This window comes from Clytia hemisphaerica, unplaced genomic scaffold, assembly GCF_902728285.1.
Source record: "Clytia hemisphaerica strain Z4C2 unplaced genomic scaffold, Clytia hemisphaerica genome assembly, whole genome shotgun sequence".
Taxonomy (NCBI): Eukaryota; Metazoa; Cnidaria; class Hydrozoa; order Leptothecata; family Clytiidae; genus Clytia; species Clytia hemisphaerica.
In genome coordinates this window covers 391,543-408,583 of record NW_027104448.1, presented here as the reverse complement: position 1 = coordinate 408,583, position 17,041 = coordinate 391,543, and the positions used below count along the sequence as shown (strand labels likewise).

Sequence of the window (17,041 nt, the reverse complement as noted above, 5' to 3'; positions counted from 1 at the left end):
ATGCCTCAAAGCAATGCAACGTCTTCAAATATTTTTATAAAATTGAGTCGCTGTACGCTTGCTAGGCCTGTAGATTTAGAACGCCAAGTCTCGAAGCCCGGGGGGGGGGGGGTACTTAGGCAAAATGGGTGTCAGGTATGTGCGAGCCATAAGGGTACCTTTTCTCATTCCTCAAAAGTCTCTCAAAGGGGTACAAATTCAAAAGTTAGTCTCTGAAAGGGTCCCAAAATCACGAAAATCAAAAATTTCTCTCTCAAAGGGTCATGATTTCCAAAAATTTTGACCAAAAAGTGGTGAAAATCAAACCAAGATTTGGAAAAAATGGACCAAAATTTAGGAAAAAGTCTCTCAAAGGGTCCCAAAATCACCAAAATTTTGTCTCTCAAAGGGTCGATTTTCGATTTTCGGCTCGGACATACCCGTCACCTCGCAAACCTAGTACCCCCCCCCCCCGGGTCTCGAAGCCACTGAAGAAAATCGAAATATCCAATGAATTAAAGTGGGAGTAATCAATATTTAATTCTCGCTCGACCTTTAAAGGTTTTATTTTTACATATAAGTGGACACGTATTTCATATCAGGACAGGGTCTGCCTATTGTTATATTATGCTGATATAAGCAAAAAGGTTTTTCTTTTCCTCTTTCTTTATCATCTTGCTCCATATCTTGCTGATATAAGCAAAAAAGCTTTTCTTTTCCTTTTTCTGTCTAATCTTGCTCCACATCCGTGTCGATCCAATGTGAACAAGAGCCACAAAGATGTGGTTAAATATTTCCTCCCATAGCTCAGAGCATAGATTGTAGTCGCAGTCAAACCCCACAGATTATCCTAAAGCCCCAACTTAATAACTTAGATTTATTAAAGCCTTTATATTAAGCAATATCCGATGCAAAACAAAATATAACCATATTCCTGCTAAAAATTGTCGTTATTTCATAGACATGTTCACATATGATATAAGTCTAAAAACTTGTTAAAAAATTGCATGCAAATGATAACTGCATTTTAACACAAAAATAAATGTATTTTATTCAACTAATATTGGTTTTTACCTTCATTAAGGAAATAAAATCTTAGATTTACAAGTTGATATTATTCTAAGACTCATCTGAGTAAGAAAGTGCCAAAATATCTTGAGACTGTCTACTAAGGGACTAATATGGAAATATGGCAATATGAATTTGGGAGATATCGAAATATGTTGTACACATTAGTTTCATATGAAAAACTTCCTTGTCATCAATATTTTAAACAACCATATTATACCATTCACAAATAAAAAATTACTTAAAAATGGATCTCCTTCTTTACAGATTTAGATTTCCAGTCCATAACATCTGTTACATTAGTATTCATGTGATATATACAAATTGTCAACCTTGAAATTGTCACATTTAGTTACAGTATTGCTAAATATTTACAACACTTTCCAGCAAACTTTTTTGTGAAATTTGTGTCTTGATAAACTAAACTCCATGACATTTGTATCATTGATCATTAAATCACATCTTGGAACAATAGAGTTCCTTGGTTCAATTAGTGCAAGAATGTTTATCTTTGTTCATATTCTCATTATGTGCAACATTATCATTACATCATTGCCAGCAAGTTACATTGTATTGTCAGCTTTAGAGGTCGTCAAACTTTGTTGAATTTGTAATCCAGGCACCTGAATGTGAAAGGAAAGAAAAATTCAAAATTTCATAATGGGAAATAATCTCTTTACAGTAATCAATGCCAAATGTGTGGTCATTCGCTGAAATCTCCCAAAAATAAAGACTTTAAAAGGGTGAAACTCTGCTTGATGGTTTGAGCTATGTTTGCCATGCATATATACTGAGCCATTATAGAAGTTTACGGGAACGTACAAAAAGGACCACAGGGTACGTACAATAAGGTACACTTGGAACATACAATAAGGTTCACGGGGAACATACATTAAGGTTCACAGGGAACGTACAATAAGGTACAAGGGGAACGTACAATAAGGTACACGAGAAACGTACAATAAGGTACACCGGAAACGTACAATAAGGTTCACAGGGAACGTACAATAAGGTACACTGGAACGTACAATAATAAGGTACACTGGGAACGTACAATAAGGTACACTGGGGACATACAATAAGGTAGACGGGAACATAAAATAAGGTTCACGGGGAACGTACAATAAGGTACAAGGGGAACATACAATAAGGTACTGGGGAACGTACAATAAGGTACATGGGGTACGTACAATAATGTATACAGGGAACGGCACAATAAGATACACTGGAACGTACAATAAGGTACACGGGGAGCGTACAAAAAGGTACCCAGGAACACACAAAAAGGACCAACGGAGAGCGTACAAAAGGTACCCTGAAAGCATTCAAAAAGGACCATGGGTAGTGTACAAAAAGGACCACACAAAACGTACCAAAGGATCCCAGAGAGCGCACAGAAGATACAAGCAGACAAGGGAGGGGAGCATACAAAAAGGTAAACAGGGAGTAATAGCATCTATTATGATATATTTTCTTTTCAGCATCTGGCATCAAGGCTAAAAATGGGGCACTGAGAAGAGTGCAAGCTTTTCCAAGTTTTGACCATTAATATCTAGACAATATATACATGATTGAAATCAGAAAAAAAATTATGCTCACCTTCTTCTCAAGTCAAGATAGGAATGGATTGGATTTCCATGTGTTTCAGCTTCTTTCTCCGCCCTTCTTCTTCTCCTTATGGGAAAGACAATAAATTCAGCACACACGAGAGAAACTCAGGCAGCCCTCTGAGCTTTACACACAATCATTTGTTTTATGAAAAGCTGGTAAAAACCCCTGCCATATGTTGATAGAAGGATTTTTAGTCACGTGACTGAAGAGCCTAGTCATAATGTGCAGCACAAATAAAGAAAACATTAACATCGAAAATGGAAACGGAAAAAGGCCGTTTTAACAAATATTCCCCTATAGTAGGGAAATATTTAAAAAGCTTGTAAATTAAAATTGATTAGTATCACTCTTATTTAAAAACAAAACCTTTAAAATATGTCAAAAGGTTAAAATACGCAAAAATCTTAATTGCCACCGCAGGAAGCCTAAAGCTTCCGAGGATGGCATTCATAGCTTCACGCATAAGGAAGTTGGGCAAACATCTCATAATTTTGTGCGCGTTTTTCAGTATTTTAGTTCAGGTTAAATGGTGTACCGGTAACATTCTTAGCTTGACTGTATTTCTATTATTTTATCATCATTAAAAACACTTTTCCGATTTTTTTTCATCTGATTACCCATTTTCAAAGCTCTATGTCTTTTTTTATTACCTCAGGGAGTCGAATTAAGGGAAATTCCTTTTTTTGTTGGGAAATTCCCTGTTTAAACCACAAGTAGCTATTAACCGCTCTGAGCAACGCAAATTAGAAATTTTTATCCATTTAAAAACTTGTCGTTTGACTATTGCAATAAAATGGCAGTTTAGTGCAGTAGCGTTTAGTATGCTATAAACAAACCATAATATACCATTATTTTGGTAATAAAAGAGATGACAAAAAGAAAACAGATAAATAACTTCACCTTATCTCTATAAGAAGATATCTATGAGATGGACACAAATTTCTAATATTTGTAGACTAAATTTTGCTTCAGATGAGATGCCATTCTAACAGAAGTAACGGCTATCAGTAACATTTCTTTCCAAATTCAACAACTTATTTGATCGTTCTTCTGCGGTGGCACTTTAATGAAAATTATGGCTAGTATATTTCTACCATGATTGTAGCAAGAAGAAGGGAGAGCATTCCGTTAAGGTGTGGGAGGTTGTCGGTTCAAAATTCCGGGTCATTTGCGATTTTTACTTAATTGTGACGTCTAGGTTTTCTAGGGCCATGATGTTCACTCCCCTTACCTTGCCTTTTGTACAGAGCCTCTGGTATACACCCTTTTTCAAGGCTATACCACCTCTGGTATACGGCCTCTGATTAAAGCTGTATTAACACCACTCTAGGTGACCCCAATAATCCACCACACTTGTATATAGCTTGATGGATAGAGATGATATAGATTGGGCTTTTCCAGAAATAGTCCGTGCCCGCCCTGTCGAGGGTATCGGATATCCAGGGGGTTAAATATCTTCAAGGGAGCATATAGGGAGGGGGGGTAAAGTGTCTTTTCAAGTAAAAAAATACAATATCCAGGGGTAAGCATCTTTATAAGAGAGGATATCCAAGGGGGTTGAACCTATTTTTAAGAGTGGATATTCAGGAGGTCTTTACTAATAAAGTAGGAGGGTCAATACTTCGAAAAATCAATATCCTCAACAGTGGGATAAATTTTTTTTCTGGAAAAGCCATTATATTGAGCAAAGTTTCCACGTTATTGGTCAAAAGAGAAATGAAACAATTCCATTGGTGCGATTTGACGAAACGTTGAAAAATGTTGGAATGTATTCAACTTTCTTTTCGAGCGCGTGCTACATTTTCATGGCGTAATGTTTTTTCTTAGCAAAAAGGATGGGAGACAAAAGGTGCGATCGCAGTGCGTGCAAGTGGAGAGCGGCCTTTACGAGTAAAACTTCAGCTCATCCTAGAGCACTCGATTTGATTCCTACCGCATGTGTTTTAAAATAAATTTTCTGAGTCATGATCAGAAATATTGCACTATTCTTATGTTGTCTAACTTAATTTCTGTTTTCTATTTATTTCAGTCCGATGTGGCAGCTTATGTAAGTTTAAATTATATTTGGACCTACCTGGAGGTCCTATAAATTAACCTTTGTTCGTCCGTTCATCCGTCTGTTACCATCTTTTCTTTTGGCTGATTAGTTTTTTCTGATTTTTGGCACAAAGATGCAAAATGGCAATGCCCAAAATGTGACAGAGCCTGATTTTTGAATAAAAAATTTCCCGGCCAAAAGTGCTGCAAATAAGCCAAAAGACTGTTTTTTGGCATTTCTTGGAGATTATATCATTATATTTTCTTATTTTTTTGCACAAAGATGCAGATTAGCGATGCCCAAAACATGGCTGAGTCGGATTTTTGAGAAAACTTTCCGGTCGAAAAATGACGGAAATATGCCGGAAATCGCCGTTTTTGCAGATTTTCATTGGATTGTTTGGTTGAAGCATGATTCAATTTTCAATATAATTTATTTTTGCACCTGGAATTTTCCAAAAATCATCTGAACAGCTGTTTTTTTTGCCGGAGAAACGGTTTTTCTTGAATCTCTTGAGCTGTATTTGATATTTTTTCGTGAAGTTTTGCAAATGTGGCAAAATGGCAATACCTTAAATGTGATAAAGCTCGATTTTTGAAGAAATTTAATGTGCATTTTCACTAACGGTATATTTTCTGACTGATTGTTGTAAATTTTCTTCTTATTTCTATGTAACTTTCATCATAAGGTAGGTTCAATCAGTATCCAGCTTGTTTTTTAACTTTCACGTCAGAAAATCACAAATATGGCCAATTTTACGAAAACTACTTCCTTAGAGAAAGGTTTCGTAAAAATTTGTAAGCAGAAAGAAGTTTTAATGGGGCTGGCTGAAAGGGGTGTACAAAAACTCTAAGAGAATAAATCAACCAAAGTTGAAACAAATATCTTTGGTTCTTATTTTCACTTTTTTGTGCCATCCTTTTCTTCCCAGGAATCCAAAATCCCCTAGCAGCAATATCAAGACGGGCATTGTCTTGAATGTTGTTAGATTTCGTTTCAAAGTTCTCTCCTGACAGCGGAGTCAACGCTGGCTTATTTTTCACGTCTTTGCAGTTTTACGCCAGGAGAAACGCAGTAATGTCACGAATTGAACAGAATTGAATTGGTTCTTATTTTCACAATGAAGTGAATACAGTCGCTCTCATGTTGTCTTCTGACCAGCCACCAGAACCGTTGGAAAGCCAACGGATCCGGCGAGACTCGAACTCACAACCATGCCATTCCCGGGCATTTGCTCTACCATTGAGCTACGGGTCCATGTGGAATCCGAGGACTCGGTAGAGCTGGAAGTGAATTCTTGTCTACTGACTGGACAGAGACGGTGAATTGGGAGAAATCCATCTCCACATTGCTAGTGTGTTAGAATCTACCAACTTACACTATTCTTATTTTCACTCTTTTTGTGTCATCTATTTCTAGATGGATTAAGAACAAATGAAGGCCAATGTTGGAGTTTATCAAGTAATGATCGATTTTTAGAGGTTTCGCCAACGCTAAACTGTTGTGAAAACAACAAAACTATGATATTTGAAAGAAGTAACACAAAGGAGAAGATTTTCGATACTATTGGCAGTGTTAAAACTATGAATGATGACGGAAATTATTGGATCAACTTTGACAATAGTAAGAGTTTAGTTTATACAACAATCCTGTTTGAATGTGGGAGTTATAGCTGTGTCCGGGATGGAACGGATTTTACAGCGAATCCGGAGAAGGTAAAAAATCCACTTACGGTTGTAGCGTCCTGCCTCTCACTTTCATTTTTAGCCTCCTGCCTCCCATTTCGCTTTAGCCTCCCGCCTCCCACTTTCGTCTTCAACCTCCTTCCTCCCATTTTCGTTTCCGCCTCCCACCTTTCACCTTTGTTTTTATTTTAGCCGCCCGCCTCCCACTTTCGTTTTAGCTTCCCGCTTCCCACTTTCCATTTTTGTTTTTAATCTCCTGCCTCCTACTTTCGTTTTTATCCTACCGCGTCCCCCTTTCACTTTCAGTTTCCCGTTTCCCACTTTCGTTCTTAGCCACTCGCCTCCCTCTTTAGCCTCTCGCTTTTCCAGTATGCCGTTTCAATGCACAAAAATGGGCTTTTCAAAAAGAAACTGAGCATTACTTCTATAATAATCAATACAGATTATGAGATGTCCCGCTTTTTCCAGACACTGTTTATGTCTCTACTTACCAGTTTACGCTCAATATCGATGAGACTAACAAATACACAGTAGAGTTTTTTACCTTATCCGACTACAAGTCTTGGTATTTTATCAAAAAACATAAAACAACTTTAGAGTGTAACTAGAATTCAAAATCTGACATGCTAGGGTTGGAGCATGATGGCCATGTGAGGACCATCAATCTTCGAAAACCAACAAGAGATCAAATTTTAGCAAATTATTATTTTTAAATAGAAAAAAATCGGTAAAAAGAGACTTTAAATAAAATGGATATTGGATGTTGGAAAATTCCCTTACTGTTTTTTTTTTATTTTTGGCCCAGCGCTAGCGATAGGGCCTTTCATTTGCAACTTTCCGTCCTTCCGCTGTCTGTCCGTCCGTTTTGGTAGAAACGGCGCTTGAAACCATAGTAACACACTTTTTAATTTTGCCGTTTGGAGAGGGAATAGGTTGCTAAAGTCGGATACTGGCTATAAAAGATATATTTTCTGATTTCGCGCTCCTTCAAAAACAAATTTCAAAACAAAATAAGATGGCGGTCGAAGCGAGGAGGTTGATTCATACTTTCTTGAACATTTTCTTTGCTATAGTGGTCAAGAGACTTTTAAACCAAAGATATTTTGTAATGATTTTCTTTTATAAACCTTTTTCAACATTCTGCCATATCTTATAGTCTTTGCTCAAGTTTTCATAAAGTTTTATGAGTGAAAATTCTACCTTAAAATTACTTTTATTTTTAGTTTATTGCTTTCGAAAAGACTTTATTTTTAGGAAATAATAGCTTCTGATATAGAAATAAATAAACTGAAATGCAGCTCATGTGTAAATTTGAATAAGATTGGAACTTTTTCCTTGATACTACACAAGAAAACAGTCACTTCTGGATCTGTCGCTAACAACGGTCAGTACAGTCTGACAGTGGCTGGTGGGACGTGGTATGATTTTCAAACTCAACACATGATTATTAAAAGTAAACTGATTCTGGAATTTGGTAATGGACACTAAAATGGAGCTCATGTGTAAATTGGAACAAGATTGGTACTTTTTCCATGAGGCTACGCGTGAAAATGGTTATTTCTGGATCTGTCTCGTTTGACGATTGGTGCGGTGGCTTGATTTTTCAAATCTGATTATTGGAATATGTTAGCGGAGACTAAAATTCAGCTCATGTTTAAACTTTAACAAGATTGGGACTTTTTTCATGATTCTACACATCAAATAAAATGGTCAATTCTGGATCTGTCGCATTAAACAGTCGGTGGCTTGATTTTTCAAACTCGACTCACATACCGTCAACCGTCTCTAACTTGGGACGATTGGTCGAAACATGGGACTGTTGCATATCTGGTCTGTATTTTCACTTACTGTAAAATCGAAAGAGAAATCGTGTATTTTTAAATACGCCTTTCCTTAACTCAAATCAAATGACTTTGGAAGTTCGGTGAAATGGTGGCCGAATTGCCGTCCCATGTTTTTTAAGATAGTCCCAAGTTGGAGCAGTTGATGGTAATTATTCAAAGTATATAAACTAATTCTGGAATCTTTTAATGGCACTAAAATGCAGCTCATGGGTAAATTCAAACTAGATTGAACATTTCTCATGGTTGCAAGGCATGTACAGTGAAAATGGTCATTTCTGGATCTTCGCATTAACTGTTAACTCACATTAACCACATGAATTTTATTAGCTTGTATATGCAGACCGTAAAAACTATTTTACCGTCTAGTTCTTTAAAGATCATTTTTCTTGTTTACGGTCTGGTCCAACTAACATGCCTGCAGGGATATTTCTCCCTGCATATGTGAGTGCACCTAATTCGTTAAAAAACGCCCACTCACTAAGCAGAATATTCGGGGGATCTTTTTATATTTTTCTATGGGCGCGCATAATTTATGGAAAAAGCTGACCTTGTGAAAAAAGATGAACAAATGAAAATGAAAACACAGATTCATTTCTAAACAAAATGGAAAGGAGTCTTTTTAAAATGTGGCCTGATGTGGCTGATGTTTTGATGTAGTTTAAAGTAGTTTTGAAAGTTTTTTGAGTTTGTAAAAGAGGTTATATGGTAAGTTAATTATGTGTGTCTGCCTGGATTTTGATAGTCTGTCAACAAGGGTTCACTCACAGGCAGTATCAAACAAACTGTACCCGACATTTTTAGTTACACCAGATAAGATTTTTTTTTCTGAAATTTTGAGTCTGGATACACAGGCTAGAATTTTATTGGAAAGTTGAACCTGCGCCTGTGTAGGCCCGGTTGGTAGGAGACCATTCAATAAAATTTCAAGCGTCTAACCAATGAGAAGTACCGCGGTGATTTTGAATTTTTTTTTCCTGTCTTCACTTTGATCCATGTCAACGGGGTCATGCATTTGCTGTTTTGCACGGTCGTTTTCAACACGTTACTTTTCGCTGGGCCTTCACGCCCAACGGGCTTCTTGTTGTTGTTTTTAGAAAGGGGTACCCGGTACACGTTGTTTTAACGTTCATCTAACGTTATATGGACGTTGTGAACGTTAGATAAACGTCGAAAAAACGTTGTGTGCCAGCTGGGATAGCTTACCGTTAAAACGAATTTTTTAACGATTGTTTTTCATTCATTTAAAGATCCCTCATTGGCTACACAAATGTCATTGGTTCAACTTTCACCGGGAAATAACCGTGTGGCTATCATGGACAGCGGAACACCGAACCTTTGTCTTTCTCACAAAGAATATAGTAATGGTGTTCCAAAATTAACAGTGGCATCCTGTAACTCTACAGAGAATCTGTTTCAATATGGTTCGTATTTTCTTTACGCTTTCCTGCAATGCGTTTTTGAGATTACAGTTCTCGCCAATAAGAGCTAGAATTGAAAATTAATTTTTTTTCGAATTACGAAGGAAAGATTCAAATTTTAAAAGTATTTTATGATTTTTTTTTATTTTGATGAGGATTCAAAAATAGTTCGAAATATAGAAAGATTCAAATAGAAGTTCAAAAGTCCATTGTATGTACGTCATTTCTACAACAGCTGATTTTTTGTAGGTTGGCCCACAGATATCTTATATAAAACACTAGATAGAGCTACTCCGTCCCTAGCTGAATCAAAATAATTCGCCATCTTTGATAAGTAGACCATTGTTCGGTGCCGGCAATTTGATCCATCAAGCCTATCTTTCGCCTCGTCAGTTCGCGCCATTCAGGTTTTTTTTAGCTTGGTTGAACAAATTGCCGGTACCGAACTGTGACCTACTTTCAGCAAAGATGGCAGACTATTTTGATTCATTCTTTTCACTTGTTAATTAATTACCGTAAAAATTGATAGGTTCCAGTCGACCGTTAGGTCTACATTTTGTTGGGTTTTTTCATTGATTATCATCTATTTACTCTACTTATTCAACCAGTATTTATTTCTGAATTGTATTTACGTTAATTAAGTATTGTTGATTTAAATCCAGGAACAAATGAAAACTGACAAAAAAAGTAGGTTCCAGTCTCACATTCCCAGATTTCTAAATTAGGTCCATAATTTATTGAAATAAAATTTGCTTTGGCGTTATGGAAAAAGTTCTTAAAATTTTTCCACGTGCTTTTTATTTTCGAACTTTACCTTCATCCATTTCGCCGTGTCAATTCAAGACAGACATAAGTCCATTTTTTCGAAAATTGACTTTAAGACCATAACCCCCTATTTCAGCATGCACGCTTTCCAAAAACGGCCTTAATAAGAAAGAGGTGTATTTTGCAATTCAAAAAAAAAATAAGAATTTAGAATGCTCCATAATATATCAACCATAAACAGCCTTAAGTCCTAAATTTTAGTGCAAATTTTATTTTCTATGAAGCATTGACTTAAGGCTGCCTTGAATTGATTTACTTTTGATGTTTTAGAACAATGCTTCAACGATAAAGGAGACATGCTTGAAAATTATCGTGGTTCTTTAAGTAAGTAAAATAGTTTTATGGCACCACATGTTTTCTGCTTTTGCTGAAACTGAAAGTAGAGTGGTTGGGACTCAGGCCCGTAGCAACCGGGGGGGGGGGGTGCACAGGGGCATTTATTTATTTATTTATTATTTATTTATTAAAGGATTGAGGTTCAAGGCACGCCGTGGGCCTCTAAGAACCTGTCTTTTTACAATCGCTTGTTGTTACAATTTTCTTTAGGTAAAGTTTTGTTCTGGGGCTTCCCCTGACTTTAAATTTAATGTTTCTGTCTTTCATTTGAGCATTGAGCCCATTTGCTCTCTTGCACAATTCTTTGATTGCCAATCGTTCAATAATTGTGAGGTCTTCTGTTGCCCCCCCCCCCTCAATAAAAAAAAGTTTTTTCAAAAGCTGTGAAAAATCTTGTGTTAATGGCTTCATTTTGAACGTAATCCTTTAATTGGATGCGTTTTCCAGCGATCTATACACCTTAAATTGCGAAGTTTTTTCCAAATCACTTTGCCGTTGTCAAAAGTGCAAATAAATAAACTCTTATATTTCTTAATTTGCCCCCTCAAAATGAAAATACTTCTTATGGGCCTGGGGACTTAGTTCGGTTTTGATGTTTAGACTCTTCGTGTATATATGACCTTATTTCGCACGTTTTAACCTTTTCGTATCTTGATATTTATGACGTAATGTTTCTCTGAAAGTCGGCCTTTGATATGCCGCATCCCCAGTCATGCTCACTGTCCCTCGCGCTTGAAATATTTTGGTTGGATTTGACCATCTCTGAAAACGAGGGCTGGGGTTCAGGTTCACGCCACTGCAAGATACTTGACGTGGTTTCAATCCTGCCAGATGTTGTAAATTCTCCTGTTTCGACGTTCAACCACGTCCACATAACGTTAGAAAAACGTTGAAACAACGTTGTGTGCCAACTGAGTCATCAGAGTTTCCGAAGAGAATTTCTACATCGAGTTCCAGATAGATTATTCAACTGTTCTTTCTCTAACCAGCTTGGAATCATGACTATGTGCTCTACGTCAAACGAAACGAACTGGATCCCACCTATGCTCCATCATCGGATGTTAAATGTATCATTAACAACGCCGATGGTGATTTTGTACTGACGGACAGGCCCGATCGCCAAGACTGTTGTCATGAATCTAACGGTCATTTCACCACAGAAACAAACTCTCTCAGCAGTATTAAACAACCATTAGAAAATATTAAATTCTATTCTGGTCTTGATACATCTGAGTTTGGTACTCACCAACTGATATCACTCAAATTATACCGAAGTAAGTCTGTTTATGCAATTTTTAACTGTCAATTTTTGGTTTAGTTTATATGTTTAATTTTTCATTTGTCTAGATCCTAACTAACGGAGGCCTTTTATCGTCCTCGATTTTGCGGGTCAAAACTAACTTGAACGTCAGTCAGTAAAGCAATGAAAATAAAAATGTACTGCCAAAATCAATTTTTTATTAATTCTATCTTTGGAATTTCAGGGTCGGTTGGGCCCGTAAAACAATTAATTAAATTGGTCTCGCCTAACTTATCATTCATTCTGCCAGAACAAGAATCTTCTCTTAACGGGTGCGGCGAATGGGAGGTTTTTGCATCCTCTTTCAACCAAAACATTCAAACTGTGCATTGTCTGAAAATGAAAATGAAAGCGTCCAAGTTCTAGTGTATTGTTTATTTACTATTGGTGTAATTTTTGTATTACAGCCAATAACTGTACTCTAATTAATATTCAACCAAAACCTTAAGACATACGAGGACACGACCACGGAGTGAATACTATACGATGTTATCGTCCGTTAGAAAAGGTGGGGAAATATGGCGGTGTGGCGTTCTGATGGTAACAGACAAAAGATCGGCGGCGGAGAGTTTCGAAGACTGCCAAACTCTACCGACTGTAAACTCTTTTCGGCAAAAAAACCTTAGATAGTGATTTGTCTTATACTATAGCATAGTCTAAGTAAAAACTTGCCATGAGTGGTGTAATCAGGATTTGCTCGGAGGTTGGTGTCAACCTATCATTTTGAATTAAAGTGGTAGTCTCTATAACTCAAAAACGCACAGGGAACCACAAACTTGTTAGACTTAAGGAAATTTCGAGTTATGAAGTAAGAATTATAACACATGGTTAAATCGAGGGAACCATAAAACTTGATCAAGTTAAGGAGACTCTCGAGTCATAGAGGTTAGAGTTCAGAAGACGGCACTGTATTTTTTAGATATTTCATCAAATGGTGTACAAGTTCGTCGACATTGGAAACGTTGGGGTATGCCAAACACATTCAAAAAAACCATCAAATCACTCGTATTTTCGAAAGATAATAACACTCTCTACTATCACCAAGAAACTACTCATCCCACTTTCACCATCACTCAAGGCATGGAGTGTATACCTAACGAAGGTAAGCTTAGAGCGTGATGACCAGTTAATACGAGAGTTTATGTATGTGTGTTTCTTCTGCGATTAAGAGGTTCTAATTTCTAATTTGACTAAATTTTAAATGACTGTTAGTCAGCACTTTTACCGTCCTCGATTTTGCGGGTCAGAATTGCTGGCTATAGATATTTTTTATAAATTACGTCACGTCACGAACATCACTTGCCTCGTTTTGAAATTATTGCCATAGTGATTAACTCCCAGCAGATTTTATTAAAATACTTTCTATGTATGAAAAAATCATTTAATGTCTCAATGGACATAATCACCATGGTAATTGTTTAAATATGATGCAAGTGATGTTCGTGACGTAATTTATTCCAAATCACTCCGCTTTCGTCAAAAGTGCAAATAAATAAATTCGAGCCCGCACGGGGAACAAATTTGATCAAATGAAAGAAATTTCGAGAAATGGAGGTTTATATATAAGGCATTGTTAACTGAAGGTATCATAAAACTTGATCGAATTAAGGTGACTTTGAAGAGGTTCAACTTTAGAGAGAATCGACTGTACAATTGTTTTCATTTTAGTGGAATTACACGTGTCATCCGGTTGGACTTACCATCCAAACACTGAATACTATTACAAGTATTTCGATCTCTCATTAAGCCCTTTACAATCTAATCAATATTGTCAACAATACAATGCAGTATTATTGAAAAATGATCGATTCTTCACTCCTGTCATCTTTAAACGGTTGTCAAGATCATTGGAGGTTCTTGCATCCAAATCTTTAGCGTCAGGGTGTGGTTTTGTGAAGTATAATGTTGATACACAAGAAAAAGATTGCATCGCTCAGCATGAAATGGCTTCCACTAAATTACCATTTGTGTGCGAAAGAAAAGGTAACTTTATTTTATATAAACTGTAATACACCTTTTTGATCGTAGTCGCGCGATCAGGTCCATGCCACTCTATCATTTAATTATCCCTTTTTTTACACCGTTTTCTATTGTCTATAGGTGCGAAAAATAGACTGAGACGGTTTTTAGGGTGGTGAAACGGACAAAAAATACCTGTGCGGTGATTAGCGGTAACGGTTGAAAAGTTGTATATATCCTCCATCGTGTTCAACAAAAGCGAGTTTAAGCATCAGAGGATATTGAAGTCGACACACAACAAAGTTGATAGTTGATGTACGGCCCTATATCACCTTTGCATACCTTAACAGATGACGGTATTTTTGTGTTTTTACCGTCATCGAGCATGTCAACTTTGCTTTAAACCGTCTCCTTCGAATTAGTTCGAATACAAAAACTAGCTAAAGTTTACTTTCAAACCGTAGGTGACTACCATTGCTAAACGACGGACATATGCTCTTAAATGGACCCTTTCTGAAAATTTTGCCTGGTCATTAAAGAAGACATTAAATTGTAGATTTTTATAGAACGTTTATTTCACTGAAGATTGCCATCCTGGATGGCGTGAAACTTTGAGTATGAAATTAACTTAAATCGTTTTCTTTACTCAAATTAGAACCTTGATAGTATATATTGTTTATTGTTCTATTTTCCAGACATTGAAGCATTTTATTCATGTAAAGAAGAAGAAGGGTTTGTTATTACAAATGGAACGTGTCGAAAGTATGTCGACTTCCCGTTGAATTGGCACGATGCAAGAAGACATTGCAGGTAATTTGTTTTACTCTGCTACTGTTTATAGGCTGTCACAGTCGAAATGAATCTCGTGTAATCAACGGCTGGTTGCGCTTTCCATACTCTGTACCAGAGTGTATCTCACGTTTGTCGCTTCGTAATAAACGCTGTGCGCATTGTCTGTTTGATAAAAAAATTCCCGTACAGGGACCTCTACGATGAAGTATGATTTATAAATAGCAACACGTCTCGTCGTCTCCCCTCTCTCGCCAACACTCCATCGCAGCGGTCGGTTTAAAAAATCTCAAATGAGAAAAGAGAATGACAACAGACCCTCTACGGCAATGAATTTTTAAATAAGCCGTATATACTGGGTTTGTGTACAAAAAACCCCTTTTATATAACTACCTAGATTTTTAGACCCAAAGGTATTACCGGTAAAGTGCATCGGTCTGATTACCCATAATTCATTTCGACCTTAAAACTGCTTTTTTGATCGTTTGACAACCGCGTTTCGTGTCAAAAATACTGATGACGAGATACCCAGTCATCGCGCCCCGTGCCAAAAATACCGCCGGTTTTGAAAAAAAGTCATTGTATAAAAAAATCCAGTCCAGCTTTGATTTTGGATTTCTAAATTTATCGTTAAAAACTAACTTTTTTGCGTTAATTTCTGAGGTATTTCAAGAACTGTCAGTTTAAAAAGCCGTGGTAATTTAGGCACGGCAAGTAAAAAGACGCAGTCGTTAAAGAGTTAAAAGTATAGCCTGCATGAACACCTTACACTATAACCGTGGGGATCCTAATAAGGTCCACCGGGGATTGAAAAAAATAGAAGGTTTTATAGTTACTAAGCACTTAATTTACGGGTAATTTTTGCTCTGAAAATATCAATATTTTTTCATAGGCTTTACAATGCTGATTTACCCATCTTAAGAGAACAATGCAATTCCAACTACAGTACGACATGGTTGGGTGTTTCAAGACATAACGAAACCTATCTTCAAGTTGAACTGGTCACCGGTGAAGATCCGAATATCGTGTTGCCGTTTGATGTATATTTCTTCAAACAAAAGTAAGTTGAATTATCCTATTTCATAGGATTCATGTATTTAGTACATGATATTTTTCTACGCCATTGAAGTAATCAACTTTTTCTTTTGCAAGTTGAGTTTTCAAAGGCAACAACAATAGAAAAGAATTCCAAGTCAATTGAATGATGACAGAAACTCAATTTTTTTCAACGTCTTTCTCGAAGGGAAATTTGCACAAATTTGTGCATATTTTCCCTTTAAATTGAAGATAGAAAAAAGCATGTAACATATGTACGCGAATCCTATGAAATAGACTAATTGGACTGTTCGAATAGGCATCTGAGGACAAATGGGTACATTCACCACCGAAAGTCAAAGCGATAAACATAACTAACAAAATATAATTATTTTGAGGGCTAAACTCACTTCGAGGTGACTTGGGCTAAAAGGCGTACGGGAAGGTGCCACTGGTCAGGTTACTTTTTATCACCAAAATAGAAAAGCCAGCCTCTCGCAGGGTACCCTACCAAATTACAGTTGACGCTCTAATTCAATGTTCTACTATTTGATACGCTTAATTATTCCGATGAATATTTCCTTGAAAGTCGATCAGAGTCGAGGACATCGACTGTGCGATAATTGCCTAACATTTCAATTAACTTCATCCAACGGCAAGTCAATCAAAGTTTTCCGTTGAATTTTTCAGGTTATTTTTGAGATACAGTTGACATTTGCTTATTTGAACTCGAAAGGGGAAATTTAATTTGTTCGGATTACAGAGAGATTCGAATTATAGAAAGTATTAGAGGGTTTGTCTTTGTTTGTCTAGGAATAATGTCGAATTATAGAAAGATTCGAATAATGGAAGTTCGAATTAGCAAAAATCTACTATAACACAATAAATGATTCCTTTTTTTTTCTACTAGCATAAATGGGCGGATGTCCGTATTTTATTACGAAGACGGAAATGTGCTTGAAACGGATGAAATCTTTAACACGACCAAACCTTTCTATTGTGAACGGAAAATACAAGGTATTATTATTAGACTGATTGATCCTCCTGAATATTTTCAACGTGAAGTTCAAGCACAGAACTTCAAGCGTTTTCATTTTTTTGAATAAAATTTAAAACATATATTTAGACGTTTCGGTGTCTTCCGATCACCATCA

At 36.6% G+C, this 17,041-nt stretch overlaps 1 protein-coding gene across 1 annotated transcript in view; it reads left to right on the top strand.

Annotated features, from left to right (window-relative positions):
* Positions 1-17,041, top strand: part of LOC136821056 (uncharacterized) — a 41,854-nt gene that overhangs the window by 3,896 nt on the left and 20,917 nt on the right. Inside the window, exons 4-13 of the mRNA XM_067077290.1 lie at positions 4,688-4,705; positions 6,116-6,319; positions 9,473-9,646; positions 10,739-10,792; positions 11,794-12,078; positions 13,024-13,206; positions 13,773-14,087; positions 14,759-14,873; positions 15,745-15,912; positions 16,798-16,904. Of these exons, the coding sequence (XP_066933391.1) occupies positions 4,688-4,705; positions 6,116-6,319; positions 9,473-9,646; positions 10,739-10,792; positions 11,794-12,078; positions 13,024-13,206; positions 13,773-14,087; positions 14,759-14,873; positions 15,745-15,912; positions 16,798-16,904 (1,623 nt within the window). The remainder of the gene's footprint in view (positions 1-4,687; positions 4,706-6,115; positions 6,320-9,472; positions 9,647-10,738; positions 10,793-11,793; positions 12,079-13,023; positions 13,207-13,772; positions 14,088-14,758; positions 14,874-15,744; positions 15,913-16,797; positions 16,905-17,041) is intronic.